Source organism: Tupaia chinensis, unplaced genomic scaffold, assembly GCF_000334495.1.
Source record: "Tupaia chinensis unplaced genomic scaffold, TupChi_1.0 Scaffold000270_1, whole genome shotgun sequence".
Taxonomy (NCBI): domain Eukaryota; kingdom Metazoa; phylum Chordata; class Mammalia; order Scandentia; family Tupaiidae; genus Tupaia; species Tupaia belangeri.
Window position 1 is genome coordinate 4,635,364 of NW_006159750.1, and position 16,033 is coordinate 4,651,396.

The 16,033-nt window shown below is 39.5% G+C and overlaps 1 protein-coding gene across 1 annotated transcript in view; it reads left to right on the forward strand.

The window, feature by feature from the left end:
• The window catches only part of STXBP3 (syntaxin binding protein 3), a 75,648-nt gene that overhangs the window by 250 nt on the left and 59,365 nt on the right, over positions 1-16,033 (forward strand). The window contains exons 2-4 of the mRNA XM_027772281.1: positions 13,103-13,152; positions 14,760-14,841; positions 15,765-15,841. Of these exons, the coding sequence (XP_027628082.1) occupies positions 13,103-13,152; positions 14,760-14,841; positions 15,765-15,841 (209 nt within the window). The remainder of the gene's footprint in view (positions 1-13,102; positions 13,153-14,759; positions 14,842-15,764; positions 15,842-16,033) is intronic.

Sequence of the window (16,033 nt, forward strand, 5' to 3'; positions counted from 1 at the left end):
GGCGCCCTTTCAGGTGTGGTTTTCCTGCCCCAGCCCAGCAGTCTCTTGGGGAGACGTCGCAGGCACTTGTTGCTTTGGGACCCGCGTCCCTGTTAAGACTTCCTGCTTTCCTTCGCAGCCCTGTTTCTGGCCGGCACCAGGGAATGGGTGGGGTCCTCCAGGACGCGGCCTTCCGCGGGCGTCCGGCATCCCCTCGTCTCGGCCGTGCTCTGGCCTTGATTCCGCCCTGGGTGCGCCGCCCCGGCCCGGCCTTCCCTAGCGCGGCCCCAACGCGTATCAGCCGCGCTCCGCTCGTTCACCTCCCACCAGTCGGAGATGTCTCCCCTCTGGGCGCTGTTTCTCTCTCCCGCCCCGCCACCCTTTGAGTTTCCAAAGACTGCTTATATATGTTAGTATCAGGGAGGTTTTTACAATTTTATCTTTCAATGTCTGTCTTTGAAAAACAAACAACACTCACTGTTAAAACAGACCCATCTTCTACTTTTCCTAGAGTATTCCACTTTCCGAAAAGTTCTTGAGAAGGGACTCAAGATGATAAATACCCATGACAGCTCCCTGCATAGCCGGGGTAAAGCTGCACCTTCGCCTTTCCCTTTATGCTCTCGGGGCCACTTCCTGCTCTTAGGACCGTCCTACTTAAAGGTTTCTGATGTTCTGCCGTGTCATCTACGACTTTCATAAAAATCGCACCAAACCTGTCAGGTTAGAGAAGTAATGGAAACCACCGAACAGGAAGAATCATCATTGTTTGACAAAGCTGGGTTCCAGGTAATTACGGGCTAGCTGTAGAAAGGGAGTAACATCTAATTAGTATTTACTCCAACTTGTTGAACAAAGAATAAAGAGGATTTAGTTAACAGAATTCTGAGAGCTATAGAGTGACTTGAGTAAGATTAAAAATGAATATCTGTATCCTGGGAGAGTGTAGATAAAAACCGGCAAAGAGGGACCAGCAGTTAGCGTAATGGCTATGTCCCTGGACTCCCACGTAGTCGACCACCGTTAGAGTCTCGGACCCTGTGGCTTAAACTCACGCCGGGCGCGTGTGCGTGCGTGCCCAAGATCCTGAGAGGAGAATGGAGGAGAAGGGATTGCGGCTGGGGGATTTCTTGCTTTCTGTCTCTCTGTCTCCGTCTGTCTGGCGAGCGCACGCGCCCTATAGCAAAAACCTCTCCAAAAAAAAACCTGGCAAAGAAAAACTATGAAATTATCTTCCTAAAGTATTGGTTATTTTAAGATTGGCATTTGTTTTTCAAAATATGGTTGACTTTTAAATTTGGGCATATTCTAAAATCATAGTGGCATTTAAATACATTTATATGAAAATGGATTTAAAAATTGTGTTATGTAAATAATTTTTACTGGTGGTAAAAATCAGTCTTGATAGCATGGAAAGAAGACAAGAAGGAGCATGCAGAGTAGCATTTCCAGCTTGTGCCTTAACACCAGGCTATGTAGATGGGATATAAGATAAAGATACTGAACGAAAGAAAAAAGATGTAAGGGTTGCAAAATAGTTCGTTGAATGTTTGTGTACATAGAAACATAACCAAAAGACGGGATAATGTTCATTCCACATTGATTGAGTAAAGCATGTACTGTGTATTGAAGCAGCCTGAGGTCTGTTACCAAGAGACTGAAAGTAATGTTAAAGTAATCTCCTAGGAGGTAGGAGAGGGACCAGCAGCGTAATGGCTATGTCCCTGGACTCCCAGGTAGTTGACCGCGGTTTTAGTCCCCAACCCGGTGGCTTAAACTCACACCGGCACAGGGGCATGACCATCTACCCTGGGGGGGCTGATTTCTCACTTTCTGTCTCTCTCTGTCTTTCTGGCGAGTGCATGCACCCTATAGCCAAAAACAAAAACAAAAACCTCTCCAAAAGAGGTAGAAAAATCATACATTTGACTGGGAAAAGCTTTTGCCGGGGTGCAGTTAATATAGTTAGTGAGGGGAACCAGCAGTTAGCGTAGTGGCTATGTCGCTGGACTCCCGGTGGCTGAAAACTCATGCTGGGCGCGTGTGCGTGCGTGCCCGAGATCCCGAGAGGAGAATGGAGGAGAAGGGATTGCGGCGTGACCATCCCCCCTGGAGGGTGATTTCTCGCTTTCTGTCTCTATGTCTCTCTCTGTCTGTCTGGTGAGCGCACACGCCCTATAGCAAAAAAATCCTCTCAAAAAAAAAAAAGATTATAGTTAGTGAGAATAAAAAGCTAGATAACATAACTTTAAAAAAAAGTTTTTTTCAAGAGAGAGATATTTGATATAGGATGTGTGTGCTCGCCTGGGAGACAAGACAGGAAGCAAGAAATCATCCCCCAGGAGAGATCGCCACACTGCAATTCCTTCTCCATTTTCCTCTTGGGATTTTGGGCACTCACACACACATGCCCCGTGTGAGTTTTAAGCTGTTGGATCCAGGACTCGAACCGCGGTTGACCACGTGGGAGTTCAGTGACATAATCATTACGCCATCTGCTGATCACAAGAACTTAATCTACCCTGAAAGTGTGATAAAGAAAGAGAAGGGAAATAATATTTCTTTGAACATTTACTCTGTGTCAAGCACTATTCTTTACATATGTTAAACCTTGTGAAAACCAATCTATTTCGTATGTGTTAAAACTGACTGATGTGTGGATAAAGGTAATAAAAAGAAATGAAAATACCATACCCACTACAACATTGATGACTCTTAAAAACATTATGCTAAATTTAAAAAGCCAGTCACAAAAGACCACATATCTATCATATGACTCCATTTATATGAAATGTCCATTTATATGAAATGTCCAGAATAGGAAAATCTAGAGAAAGAAAGATGCTTGCCTACATCTAGGAGGATGGGGAAATTGGAGAATGATGGCAAAGGGAACAAGGGTTCTTTTTGGAGTAATGAAAATGTTCTAAAATTGATTGTGGTGATGTGACGGATGCATGAACCATGAAAATACTGAAAGCCTTTGAATTGTATATTTTAAGTGGGTGAACTGTATGGTATACGAATTATAGTTAATAAGCCTGTTTTCAAAAGCATATAGACCTGATTCACACCCAGGTCTCTCTGACTTCAGAGTCCAGGTGGACCTGTCTGTGGCTTTCCGTCACGTTTAAACTATAGTTCAGTGCCTTCTGTTATCCCCAGTCTGTTGTAGCCTCCTGACTGATTTCCTACCTGAGCCTGCCTTGCTCTTTTTCACTCTAGTCCATTCCAGTAAATAGCTGCCAGAATAATTTCCTTTCAGTAGTGTTGTGCTATGCTCATGACATTCTCTTACTTTAAGACCTCGGAGGCCTTCAGATACTGAAAGTTTATTTCAAATACTTCACCTACTTTTGAGGACTTCCACTGGGCCCCAAACCACCCCCCTTTTTCTTATTAACTTTCACCTGTCTAACCTTTTTTTTTAGAATTATTTACTTAATTTTATATATTATTATTGTTGGTATTTTAAAATTTTTCTATAGGGCACATATATTCCCAAGAGAGAGGGGGGGGGGAGTGAAAATGCAAGCTGCCAAGTCAGGGACTGAACCATAGCCACATGCCTTAACCACTATGCCACCTCGAGGCCCCCACCTGTATAATCCTGATGTTCCATCTAGTCTATACTGTTTACTCATCTTGAAATCTTTTACTTCTATATATTATGTTGATGTAATTCCTCTGTCTAGAATGCTTCCCTTTCCCTAATTCACCTATCCAAATTTTAACCAGCCTTTAAGTCTCAGCTTAGATGGGCTGTTTCTCCATGGTGGCTTCTCATTTTAAGCCAGCCTCCTATGTTTCTGTAGCAATTAGTTCACCCTTCTTGAATAGCACTTCTCACTACTGTCTTACTTGAGTTTCTTGATAAGCTTCTTGAAGATATGCTGTTATGCCTTAAAAGATCTTTTAGGGGACCAGCAGTTAGCGTAATGACTATGTCACTGGACTCCCATGTAGTCAACCGCGGTTCGAGTCTCGGACCCAGTGGCTTAAACTCACACCGGGCGCGTGTGCGTGCGTGCCCAAGATCCTGAGAGGAGAATGGAGGAGAAGGGATTGCGGCATGGCCATCCCCCCAGGGGTTGATTTCTCACTTTCTGTCTGTCTGTCTCTCTCTCTCTCTGTCTTTCTGGCGAGTGAACGTGCCCTAAACCAAAAACCTCTCCAGAAAAAAAAAAAAGATCTTTTAGTTCCTAACAGGCTCCAACAGAAGATGATGGATAACAATCCTTATTTAAAAAAAATAAAAACCACAAAACAAAAGGCTGAATTTATAATTTTTCCCTAGTTCTTGCTACCTAAAGTCCCTCATTTATACAATAAATGTTACTGAATTCCTATGGGAATACAGCAGTAGAAGGTGGACAAGTTCCCTAGCTTTCTTCAAGCTTTCACTGAAGTGGGGAATAATAGAAAATAAACAGGTAAACAAGGAATGAACATGATTATGGCAGTTTGTGATGTAGACTAAGAGAGGTTGCTCTAGGTAGGCAGATCAGGAAAGTCTCTCTCTTCCTGACAAGCGCATGTGCCCTATGACAGAAACCTAAAATCAGTGAAGGTTCTCTTACTCATTTGCCACTTTTCGCTACGGGGTAATTGTAGTAAAAATGGTAGTGAAAACATCACCAATAGAACTATGAAATAAAAATTTGATCAAGTTTACTTAAAAAATAAGCACTGTGGAAGCAGCAGATGGGGTAATGGTTATGTCCCTGGACTCCCACATAGTTGGACTGCAGTTTGAGTCCTGAACCCACCAGCTGGTTGCATGTGTGTGCGTGCCCAAGGTCCAGAGAGGAGAATGGAAGAGAAGGGATTGAGGCATGTCCATCCCACCGAGGGGTGATTTCTTGCTTTTGGTCTCTCTGTGTCTCTCTCTGTCTCTCCGGTGAGTGCATGTGCTCTGTGACAAAATCCTCTCTTAAAGAAATAAAAATAAGGGGCCAGCAGATGGTGTAATGTCTATGTCACTAGACTCCCATGCAGTCGATTGAGGTTCCAGTCAGATCCCGAGAGGAGAATGGAAGAGAAGGGATTGCGGCGTGACCATCCCCCCAGGGGTGATTTCTCACTTTCTGACACTCTGTCTCTTTCCGTCTTTTTGGCGAGTGCACGTGCCCTATAGCAAAAACCTCTCCAATAAATAAATAAATACACAGCAAAATGAAGTAAAATGAAGTAATTCACTCATAAAGCAAGTTCTAGCCACCGATGGCATTTCTTTTTCTTTTTTTCTTTTTTCTTTTAGAGAAATTTTTGGTGTAAGGCACTTGCGTTCATCAGAGAGACAGAAAGTGAGAAATTGCCCCCTGGGGGTATGGCCACTCCGCAATATCTTCTCTTCCATTCTCCTCTCGGAATCTTGGGCATGCACACACATGCACCCAGCCTGAGTTTTAAGTTGCTGGGTTCGGGTCTTGAATCACAGTTTACTATGTGGGAGTCCAGTGACGTAACCATTACACTATCTGCTGGCCCTGGCATTTCTTTTTCTTATTCATGATCTTAATCTGTACAGTCTATGTTCTCACTTTTCATCAAACAAGATAGTTATTCACCCTTATCTTCAGGGGTTACATTATGAGACACCCCCCCAGTAGATACCTTAAACTGCAAATAGTATTGAACCCTATCTATGTTTTGTTTTTTTCCTATACATACATAATTATGATAAAGTTTAATTTGTAAATTGGGCCTGGTAGAAGATTAACAACCATAGCTAACAATAAAATAGAACAATTGTAACAATAAACTGTTTTAGAAGTTACGTCTATGTGGTCTTTCTCACAATATCTTACTGTACAATACTTAGCTATTTTTGGACCATGAGTAACTGAAACTACAGATAAGGGGTGGCTACTGTAGTCTCTAATGTAATGTCTAATTCATTTCTATTGAATAATTTAGAGGAAACTTTAGAGAACACAAACCTAGGCAAATTACAAATGCTTTTAAATAAAAATAATCAGAATATATTTGAACCAGTTCTTTACATAATGAATCAAACTTTTTTCCTTTTTCACATTTTCCTTCTAGTCTTAAGACTTAAACATAATTTTTATTTGTCATTCTGTGAATTCCTTTTTGAACAACTAACATTGACTCGGTATTTTCTTTGCTCATTCAGAATCTTTGTAATTAATATTTTTTTCCTAGAGATTTTTACCTTAGGGTGCGTGTACTCACTGGAGAGAGAGGAGACAGTGAGAGGGAAAATGAGAAATTACCCCCCAGGACAAATGGCTATGGTGCAATCCCTTCTCCTCCATTCTCTTCCCAGGATCTTGGGCATGCACATAGGCATGTACATGCACCTGGCATGAGTTTCAAGCTACTGGGTCCAGGACTTGAACTGCAGTCAGCCCTGTGGGAGTCCAGCGACATAACTGCTACACCATGTGCTGGTCCCTGTAATTAACATTTTAAATTGCTTTTTAAATGCCTCGAAGTAGTAAAAATAGTAACAGAAAAGAGTATAAAATAAAATTAGCCGTTCTCCAACCCAGACCCCAGCCTCCATTTCTAGAGACAGCCACTCAGTTTTCTTATAAATGCTTCTACAGACTGAGTCTCACTTATCTGAAGTGCTTGAGACCAGAAGTGTTTCATCTTTTTTCTTTTTTTGGATTTTGGAACATTTGCATGTGCATAATGAGATATCTGGGCCATAGGGCCCAAGTCTAAACGTGAAATTAATTCACGTTTCTTACATGCCTTATGCACATAGTCTGAAGATAATTTTAGGCAGTATTTTTGTATTGCTGCTTTATTTTTATTTTTATTTTTTTTGCCATAGGGTACATGCACCTTCTGGAGAGAGACATCACCACCCAGGATGGTGGCCACGATGCAATCCCTTCTCTATTCTCCCCTTTGGATTTTGGACAAGCATGCATACATGCCCAGTGTGTTTTTTAAGTTGCACAGTCCAGACACTCAGTCAGCCATGTGGAATCCACTGCCATAACCATCACACTGCTGCTTGCCCTGTATTGCAGCTTTTAACTGCTACCTATAACATGAAGTCAGGTGAATTTTCCTCTTGTGGCATTATTGTCAGAGTTTCAAAATGCTAAGGATTTGGGATCATTTCAGATTTCAAATTTTTGGATTAGATATGCTCAACCTGCACAAGTTTCGTATGCAAGTGCAAGTGTGCATAGGTGCAGATGTTTTTATTTTAATCAACTCTCATTGTTTTATATCTTCTTTCCCCTTTTATTCATGATAGAGCATGTATGCGCAGATGTGAGAGAAAGAAACAGAAAGAGAGATGCACCTTCCACAGAGTCTGGTCGTGCCATGAACCCTTTCCTCCAGTCACCTAGCTCTCTAGATCCTGGATTCTCATGCACACACTTGGTGTGTTTTGGGCTGACCATGTTTGTCATGTGACTTAGACCACTGCTATTAAGTGTACTTCACCACCATGTCGGCCTGTCTTACATCTTTTCTTATTGTGGTTGCTTCCACTTTTAAGCTTCTTTTGTTGAGTAAAATTTTATTTTTAAAATGTTTCAATGTTTACAAAGCCATCTATTTAAGTCAGTGTTGATTGAGCATCTATCCTGTTCTCTTACCTGAAATTCACAGTCAATGGGAGAAGATGTATATAATTACTGAGTACTGTATCAGTATGAAAATGTTTTATAAGCGAAGAAAAGAAGGGATTATTTCTTCCCTGGGAGTGCATCAGAGAAAACTCCAAAGAGAAAGTGACATTTAAGATGATTCTTGAAAGGTAGTAGAATTTTTCAAGGGGAGAGAAGTCTGAGCCAAACCATAAAAGTGACAAAATATGTGATTGTTTATGGAAGAAAGAACAGTTTCTTTTGCTTGAGTACAGGATATTTATTGCAAGGGCTAGGCTGGTAGTGCCAGCTTATGAAGGGTCTTGAGTGCCATTTTAAATGGTTCAGATATTCTCTTTGCATTGGGGAAACATTTTTCTACCTTCTTTCTCAAATAGCAGCCACCAGCATTTTTTGGCCCTCTATTAAACAATACCAAAAGGAAGCTATTTTCTTGTTCCTATTTTGAAGGGAAATGACTCAAGATTTCATTAAGTAAATGCTGGTATAAAGTGCACTGATGCCAAGTGTACAGCTTGATGAATTTTTCACCTATGTTACTGCCACCCAGATCAAGATACACAATGTTTCCAAGAACCCACTACCCTTTCTGGTCTAAACCCCACCCTCTGCCCTGAGGAAGGACTGTGCTGACCTGTATCAGCATTGAATAATTTTTACAGTGGTGGCTTTTTTACCTTTACACCCTAATGTTTAAGAGAGAACTTTATCATGCAGTTTTATTTAAGAATAAATACTGAGAGACCAGCATGGCATAGTGGTTACATCGCTGGACTCCCATATAGCCCACCACAGTTCGAGTCCCAGACCTAGTGGTTTCAAACTCACTGTGGGCACATGTGCATGTGTGCTCAGAATCCCAAGAGGAGAATGGATTGTGGTATGGCCATCCCCCTGGGAAATGATTTCTCGCTTTCTGTCTCCCTTTCTCTTTGGTGAGTATACGTGCCCTATAACAAAAATCTCTCTAATTGGAGGGAAAAAAAAAGAAGAAATACTGAATTTACTAAATTTCTACTTAGAAATAATTGTTTTAGTATTTGCCTTTGTATATATTTACTTGGTCTTACAGGAGTCTTCAGTTCCCTATATTCTACTTTCATTCATATATCTTGAGAGCCTTATGTGGTCTTTCCCACACATGGTTCAGTCTTTTGGTTCAACTGACTCATGTCAATTATTGCTTTTTGCTTCCTGCTCTAGGCCCCTGGAATTGTCTTTTTTTTTTTTTTTTTCTTCTTACCTGTTTACTGAATAACCTGAGTCAGAAATAGGCCATATCTGTCAGACTCATAATTATGAATGCAGTAACATGTTTTAGTTTTCTGAGAATGTAAATTCCTTTGTGGCCTAAAAGTCTAATTTATTTTCTATTGGCTGTTTGATTTTCAAAATCATTATGCATTGTGGAACCAGCACTTAGCATAATGGCCATGTCGCCGAACTCCCATGTAGTCGACCATAGTTTGAGTCCCGGACCTGGTGGCTTAAACTCATGCCGGACGCTCGTGTGTGTGTGTGCCCAAGATCCCGAGAGGAGAAGGGATTACAGTGTGGCCATCACCCCGGGGAGTGGCGGTGATTTCTTGCTTTCTTGGTATTTTTGGCATGCATGCACACGCGCCTGGCATGAGTTTCAAGCTCTGGGTCTGGGACTTGAACCGCTGTGAATTATGTGGGAATCCAGCAATATAACCATTATCCCATCAGCTGGTCCCAAAGATTTTATTACATAAAATTATACATTTCCGTGTGGTAAAAGACACCATGCATGAACAAAATCAAGAGCTAAACTGTAGACTTGAAGAAAATATTGACTACTCGTATAAGAGAATAGCTTAAAATATGGAGAGTGCCCACAAATTGATTAGGAAAACATGACTCAACAGAAAAATCAGCAAAGCGTATAAACAGGGAGTATGCAGATTCACCGTTTCAGTTAACTGGCATATAAATCAGGGAAAAACAAATCAAGACCAGTTGCCCCTTTTAACCCATCCGATTGACAAAATTAGGGTGATTGGTGCTATCCAGTAGTTGGGATGCTTGCTTGAACTGTTACAGTCAATCTTGTGATATTTTGAGAAAGCATCTGAGAATACTTAGTAAATATTTTAAAAGCTTATTAATGTAGTTTGTCCATGAGAGAGAGTTCGAGACAGAAGGCAGAGGGAGACAGGCACCCCAGCAGGGTCTCCACACCACAATCTACCCACAGTCCTAGCCAGCCCACTGCACATTTGTGCATATGTAGAATGGTCAGGGAGGTCCCAGGACCTAGGACTTTACCCATGTGGGTCCATTTGGGTTATCACTGTGCTACCACCTGGCTCTATCGATATGTATCTTTTAAAAAATTATTATTTAATTTTATTATTATTTTTGAGAATTTGCCATAAGGCATGTGCATTCACCAGAGCGATAATATATATTTTGATACCAGCATCTCACCATGAGAATCTGTTTCAGAAATAAAAGTAATGGTAAATAAAGATATATACATAAGGAATATGTTTATTGTAACACTGTAGTGGCAAAATTAGAAACAGGATGATTGCTAGTCATCCTTGAAAATAGTTGAATAAATTATGGTCTGCCTGCACTAAAGAATATTCTGTGTCAATTAAAAAGAACAAGTTATACCTATATATTTATACTCCATGAAGGATAACCATGAGGTATATTTAGTGAAAAAGGCATGTGACAGAATAGTGTATATATGCTGGTTCCATTTTTGTAATAATTTTATTATTTAAAAAGCTCGAGAGGTTAGAGAATAAGGAGCATAGACTTGAGATAAATTGGAGTAGGAGATAGGGAGACTAGGTAGGCACTGTGTTGGTCCTGGGGAGAAGGCTGAACTGTGACAAAAGAAATAGAAAATTAATGGGAATAGGAGAGATTTAGGAAGTAGAATTCATAGGATTTAAACTAGAGAAGGATCGTTGGGGGCTAGGATTCTAATCTAGGAGACTAGATAGTAGTGTTGCTGTTTATTGATAAAAGAACAAGGAAGAAACATGTTTTAAGAGGAAAAAACAGTTTAGGTTTAGAAAACATGGGGGCTGGCAGGTGGCATGGTGGTTATAGGTGCTGGATTCCTACATGGTAGACCGCAGTTCAAGTCCTGGACCTGGTAGCTTGCTTTTTACTTTCCCTCTCTTTGACTCTGATCAAACTGGAAAATAATAATAATACATTATTTTTAATTGTTTTATTTAACTTTATTATTATTATTTTCACATGAGTTTTGCCAGAGAAAGACTGAGATAGAGGAAGCAAGCCGCTTCCTCTCACTCTCATTCTCTCACTCTGTCCCTCTCTGGTCAAATGAAAAACAAAACAAAACAAAAAACAACCTTGTTATTCATAGTTTATTTCCTATTTTTCAGACAAATCAGCTACATTGCATTATTGAGTTTCTTTATAACTTCTCTGTGATTATGATAGTTACATACATATACCTCCAGCGTTCCTCATGCTGTGCACTATGTTGTTAGTTATACTTTTATTTCTCCCTTCGGTGTTTTCACTTCCTCTTTGGCATTACAGTTTTAAATGCATTTCCTTCTGTTTTTCAGAGAAACGAAATGATCAAAGATAGCTTAGTTGGTATTAATAGGTCATTATATGGATAGCATTTGAACTAGTGAAAGATCAGTTTAGAGATTAGGTAATGGCCAGTAAGTGGAGGATGTTGAATAGTGGAGTTTAGATTTTATTCTGTAGGCAGGAGTGAGCATTTGAGGGTAGTTTGAAGTATGCATTGGTATAAACAGAGGACTGTGTTCCAGGAAAGTGATACCTGCAATGTGAGAAATGGATTAAAAAGCAAGAGGAGTTAAGGGTGGTAAGTAGGAAATCCAAATAGGAGTCTGTTGCAGTACACATAGAGATGGAAAGAATCCAGGCAATGCTGGTGGCAGTGGTAGTGAAAAATAAAAGCTGATACTAAAAAGAGCAGTCAGTACTGCCTAATGAGTGGACCTAGGGGAAGGAGGAGATAGCCAAAGGCTGTAACTAAGAAAATAACAATAAAACCTATACAAAGGAAATCTAGAGTTGTTTTTAGGAAACTGTAATCTCATTTTAAGGCCTGTAGATGCTTAAACCTATACTGTGTAATTGAATGAAGTCTCAGGAGAGATGGGCTGCAAGATTGTTGAAAATTATTAGGTAGATGAAACTTCGATGATGAATATAGTCTCTGCGGAGGAGTATAGAGCAGGCAGAGCACAGGTAAGAGAATTGAGTCTTGTGGGTATATCCATACTTAGGATGCTGGAAAAACAGAGACAAGGTCAGATCATGTTCATTAATGTTTAGAGGAAATACCTTTCTAGTTCTGTAACATTTGTTGGTGTGGTCGTTTTTGACTCCTCTCCAAACATGCTCTATGTATGACTGGATCATCTTTTCCCTCCCCTCCCCGCCCCCAGAGACTTTTGCTGTAGGGTACATGTGCTCACCAGAGAGATGGAGATTGGTAGAGACTGATATAAAGTGAGTGATCACCCCTCGGGGGGATGGCCATGCCGCAGTTCCTTCTCTATTCTCCTCTCTGGATTTTGGGCATGAATTTAAGCCGCCCGATCCAGGACTTGGACTGTGGTCGACTACATGAGTGTCCAGCGATGTAACCATTACATCTGCTGGTCCCCTGATCGCTTTTCATGGGTGCCCCAATCTTTCTGTCCACAAAATGAGGTCTTTATCATTCATTTTTAAAATGCTAACACTGTGACTGTCTAGGTATCTCCACATTCTAAAACAGTAGGAATGGAGTGCTATTCACATGTGTAATATAACATTTTTCAGTAGCCACATTAAGGGGGAAAAAAAAGTAAAACGAGACCCACTGCGGTGGCACCGGTGCTGTTTTTACTTGCAACACTTTTTTTTTTTCTCTCAAACCAACCAATTCTTCTACTCCCCAAACACCAACTGGGTATCCTAAAATTCAGTTCTTATGTTATTGTCACTACTATTGGGTTGTCAGGAAAGTTATGATGCATTTTTGCCTAGAAAAACACGTCATGACTTACCCAACAACCTAATAGTGTAAGACTCAGTCTCATAAGACTACTCTTTCTTCAGACCTCAGTAGCAGGAGTCTGTTCTCTAGGTTACCCATGTTTCTGACTGGCTTAGCTACACAGTCAGGGGTTCTCACAATCCCCCTTCTTTTTCAGGTTCAGTAATTTGTTAGATCTCACAGAACTCCAGAAAATACTTACTGTTACCAGTTTATTGTGAAGGATTCAAATGGACAGCCAAATAAAGAAGTAAATAGGATGAGGTGCGGTCCAGTGGGCTCCCCAGCACAGGAACTTGTGCCTTGGATGAGTTGGGTGTGCCAGTGTGCTGAGATATGGGTAGCTTCTCTGTCTAGGAAGCTCTCCAAACCTTTCCTATGGGATTTTATGGAGGTTTCAGTATATAGACACTGGTTAAATCACTAGAGGCTAGGCCTCTAACTGTTGATTTATATCTTTAAGTAATTCTTTCTTTTTTAACAGAAATAAAAGCAACAGTGTTTGATGACTGCAAAAAAGAAGGAGAATGGAAGGTAGGATTTGCAGATTTTGCCTTATATTGAGTTCTTTAGATAATGACTTTTAAGATAATTTCTATTAGAGATTAGGATCTGTTTTCCTTTACATCCTAATTTGACTGCTTAATGGTTGTGAGTTCTTATACTAGTTACTTGACTTTTTTTCTGCCTCTTTTCTTTGTCTATGAAATGGGGATGATAATCCCTCATAAAGTAGTTGTAAATGTTTTGTGAATTAATCCACATAAACTGCTTGAATCATACTTGGAACATATTATTCTACAAATGGAAACTTATAATTCTAAGAAAATATGTTAACTATAAGATACAGTTTTAGTTGCCAGTGGGTATGTGTACTGACCAAAACAGAGAGAAGAGAGATGGAGAAAGCACCCTGCAATCCCATCTCCGGTTGTTTCTGTATGCTAGTGAGATTTTTGGACATGTACACACATGCGCCCAGTCTGTTGAGATTTGAACTGTAGTCAGCCAAACTTTTTAATCATGATTGTAAAGGTTTGAAGAATTAAGGAATTTTAGTAAGTGTGTTTCTGAGGAGGTTATGTGGGGTCTGACTCCCTTAACCACTCGGCTACAGAACCAATCCCATAAGATTTGTTTAAAAATGAAAATCTCAAAGAATAAAAACAGGGACCATCAGTAAGCATAATAGCCATGTCTCTGAACTCCCATGTAGTCGACTGCGGTGGCTTAAACTCATGCTGGGCGCATGTATGTGTGTGCCCAAGATCCCAAGAGGAGAATGGAGGAAAAGGGATTGCGGCGTGGCCATCCCCCCGGGGGGTGATTTCTTGCTTTCTGTCTCTCTGTCTCTCTCTGTTTTTCTGGCAAGCGCACGCGCCCTATAGCATAAATAAAATAAATAAATAAATTAATTAATTAATTGATTAATTTAAAAAAAAAAGAACCATCTCTCTGCTTTAAAATAGAAATATTTCTTTTTGCTTATTTATGTATAATATTATACATACATATATTGAGAAAATAAATTTTAGATGATGCAATTTAAAATAGGAATTGAGAGGGCTGGCAGGTAGCGTGGTGGTTAAGGCGCTGGACTCACATGAACGACCTCAGTTCAAGTCCTATACCTGGCAGCTTGCCTTCTCTCACTTTCCCTCTCTCTCTCTGGTCAAATTGAAAGATGGTAATAATAAATAAAATTAAATAATTCTTTAAAAATATCTAAGTTGAGGGACCAGCTAATGGTATAATGGTTATATCTCTGTATTCCCACATGGCCGACCATGGTTCAAATCCCAGACCCGGGGCTTGAAACTCACACCTGGCGCGCGTGCATGTGTACCCAATATACTGAGAAGAAAATGAAGGAGAAGGGATTGCAACATGGCCATCTTCCCTGGGGGGATGATCTCTTGCTTTCTGTCTCTCTATCTCTGTCTATCCATGAGTGTACATGCCCTATCACAAAAATCTCTCTCTCTTAAAAAAAAAAGAGATCATTTTGTCTACTGTCACATTTAAATTTTATGTTATAAAAGGTTTTTCATTTTGAGTAGGTTTTATAGACAAAATTCTGTCTTTTGTGAATTTTTGTCAATCAGATGCTTATACTGTTTCTTAATTTGTGTTTCTCTAAGATAATGCTTTTAGATGAATTTACTACTAAGCTTTTGGCCTCATGTTGCAAAATGACAGATCTTCTAGAAGAAGGCATAACTGGTAAGTGTTACTAATTCTCATCATAAAATATTTTTAATTATGATTGGGCAGGTTTGAAAAATTAAGAAATTTTCATTAGTAAATATATTTCTGAGGAGGTTATATTTTATTTTTGTATGACTCTGGCCATACAGTTAGATTTGACATCCTTTTTTTCTCTGTGAATGCAGAGGTAATAACCTCTGTAAGTCATGTTTGTTTGTTTGTTTATTTCCCTTTGCTGATACATGTAAGTTTCCTTAATCAAGACTAAGTCATTTACCTTGTTGAGGTTGGTCTTTAAGGTTTTTACTCTTATGTATTTAACAGTTTTGTATATTGATATGCTAGATTGACCTCAGTGTTTTGATTGATTATGCTTTCCATGTTTGCAAAATACTGATAAGGTTGTTTTGAGTTAATAAATAATTCGTATACAGTGCTTAGCTTGGTGTATCTGATGTCATATTTGCTATTATAGTATTATTTTTTTAAAATAAATACATGTTTAAATGTTTAATGTATATTTTTGGTTTCTTCATGGCATGTTGATTGCTTATGCTTGTAGACCACCTGACTGTAAGATCACTGCTTTCTCTCTTTTTTCTCACAATGGGAAGTCAACTAGATTCAGGGTTTAGCTTCAGGGAAAATGTATAAGAAGGTCTTCAAAAAGTTAATGGTAAAACATATTATGAAAAAATTATGCATGGATTTCAAAAATTGTTTTCAACAAAATAAAGTCATAATTTAATTCCATTTCCATGAACTTTTAAAAGCCTATGTATTTTCAGGACTTTTTAACTTATCATAGAAAATGTTAAACCCAGTACTTGTAAATGTGCTCCCTACTACTACAAATGGAAAGTGCAATAAAGTTTATTTTAAAATTGTCTCAAGTATATAAACATTTGGTTATATAAAATGACTTTTTTTGTTGTTAGTTGTAGAGAATATTTATAAGAATCGCGAACCTGTCAGACAAATGAAAGCTCTTTATTTTATCTCTCCAACATCAAAGGTGAGTATTTTGAGTTTAAAATGTAGATCTTTCATTATTTTCATCATTATTGTGGTTTGCTAATAGAAAATTCAAAGTAGCTGAAACCAGCAGTTGGCATAATGGTCATGTTGCTGGACTCCCACGTAGTTGACTGCGATTCAAGTCCTGGACCCGGTAGCTTAAACTCATGCCAAGCACATGTGCATGCAT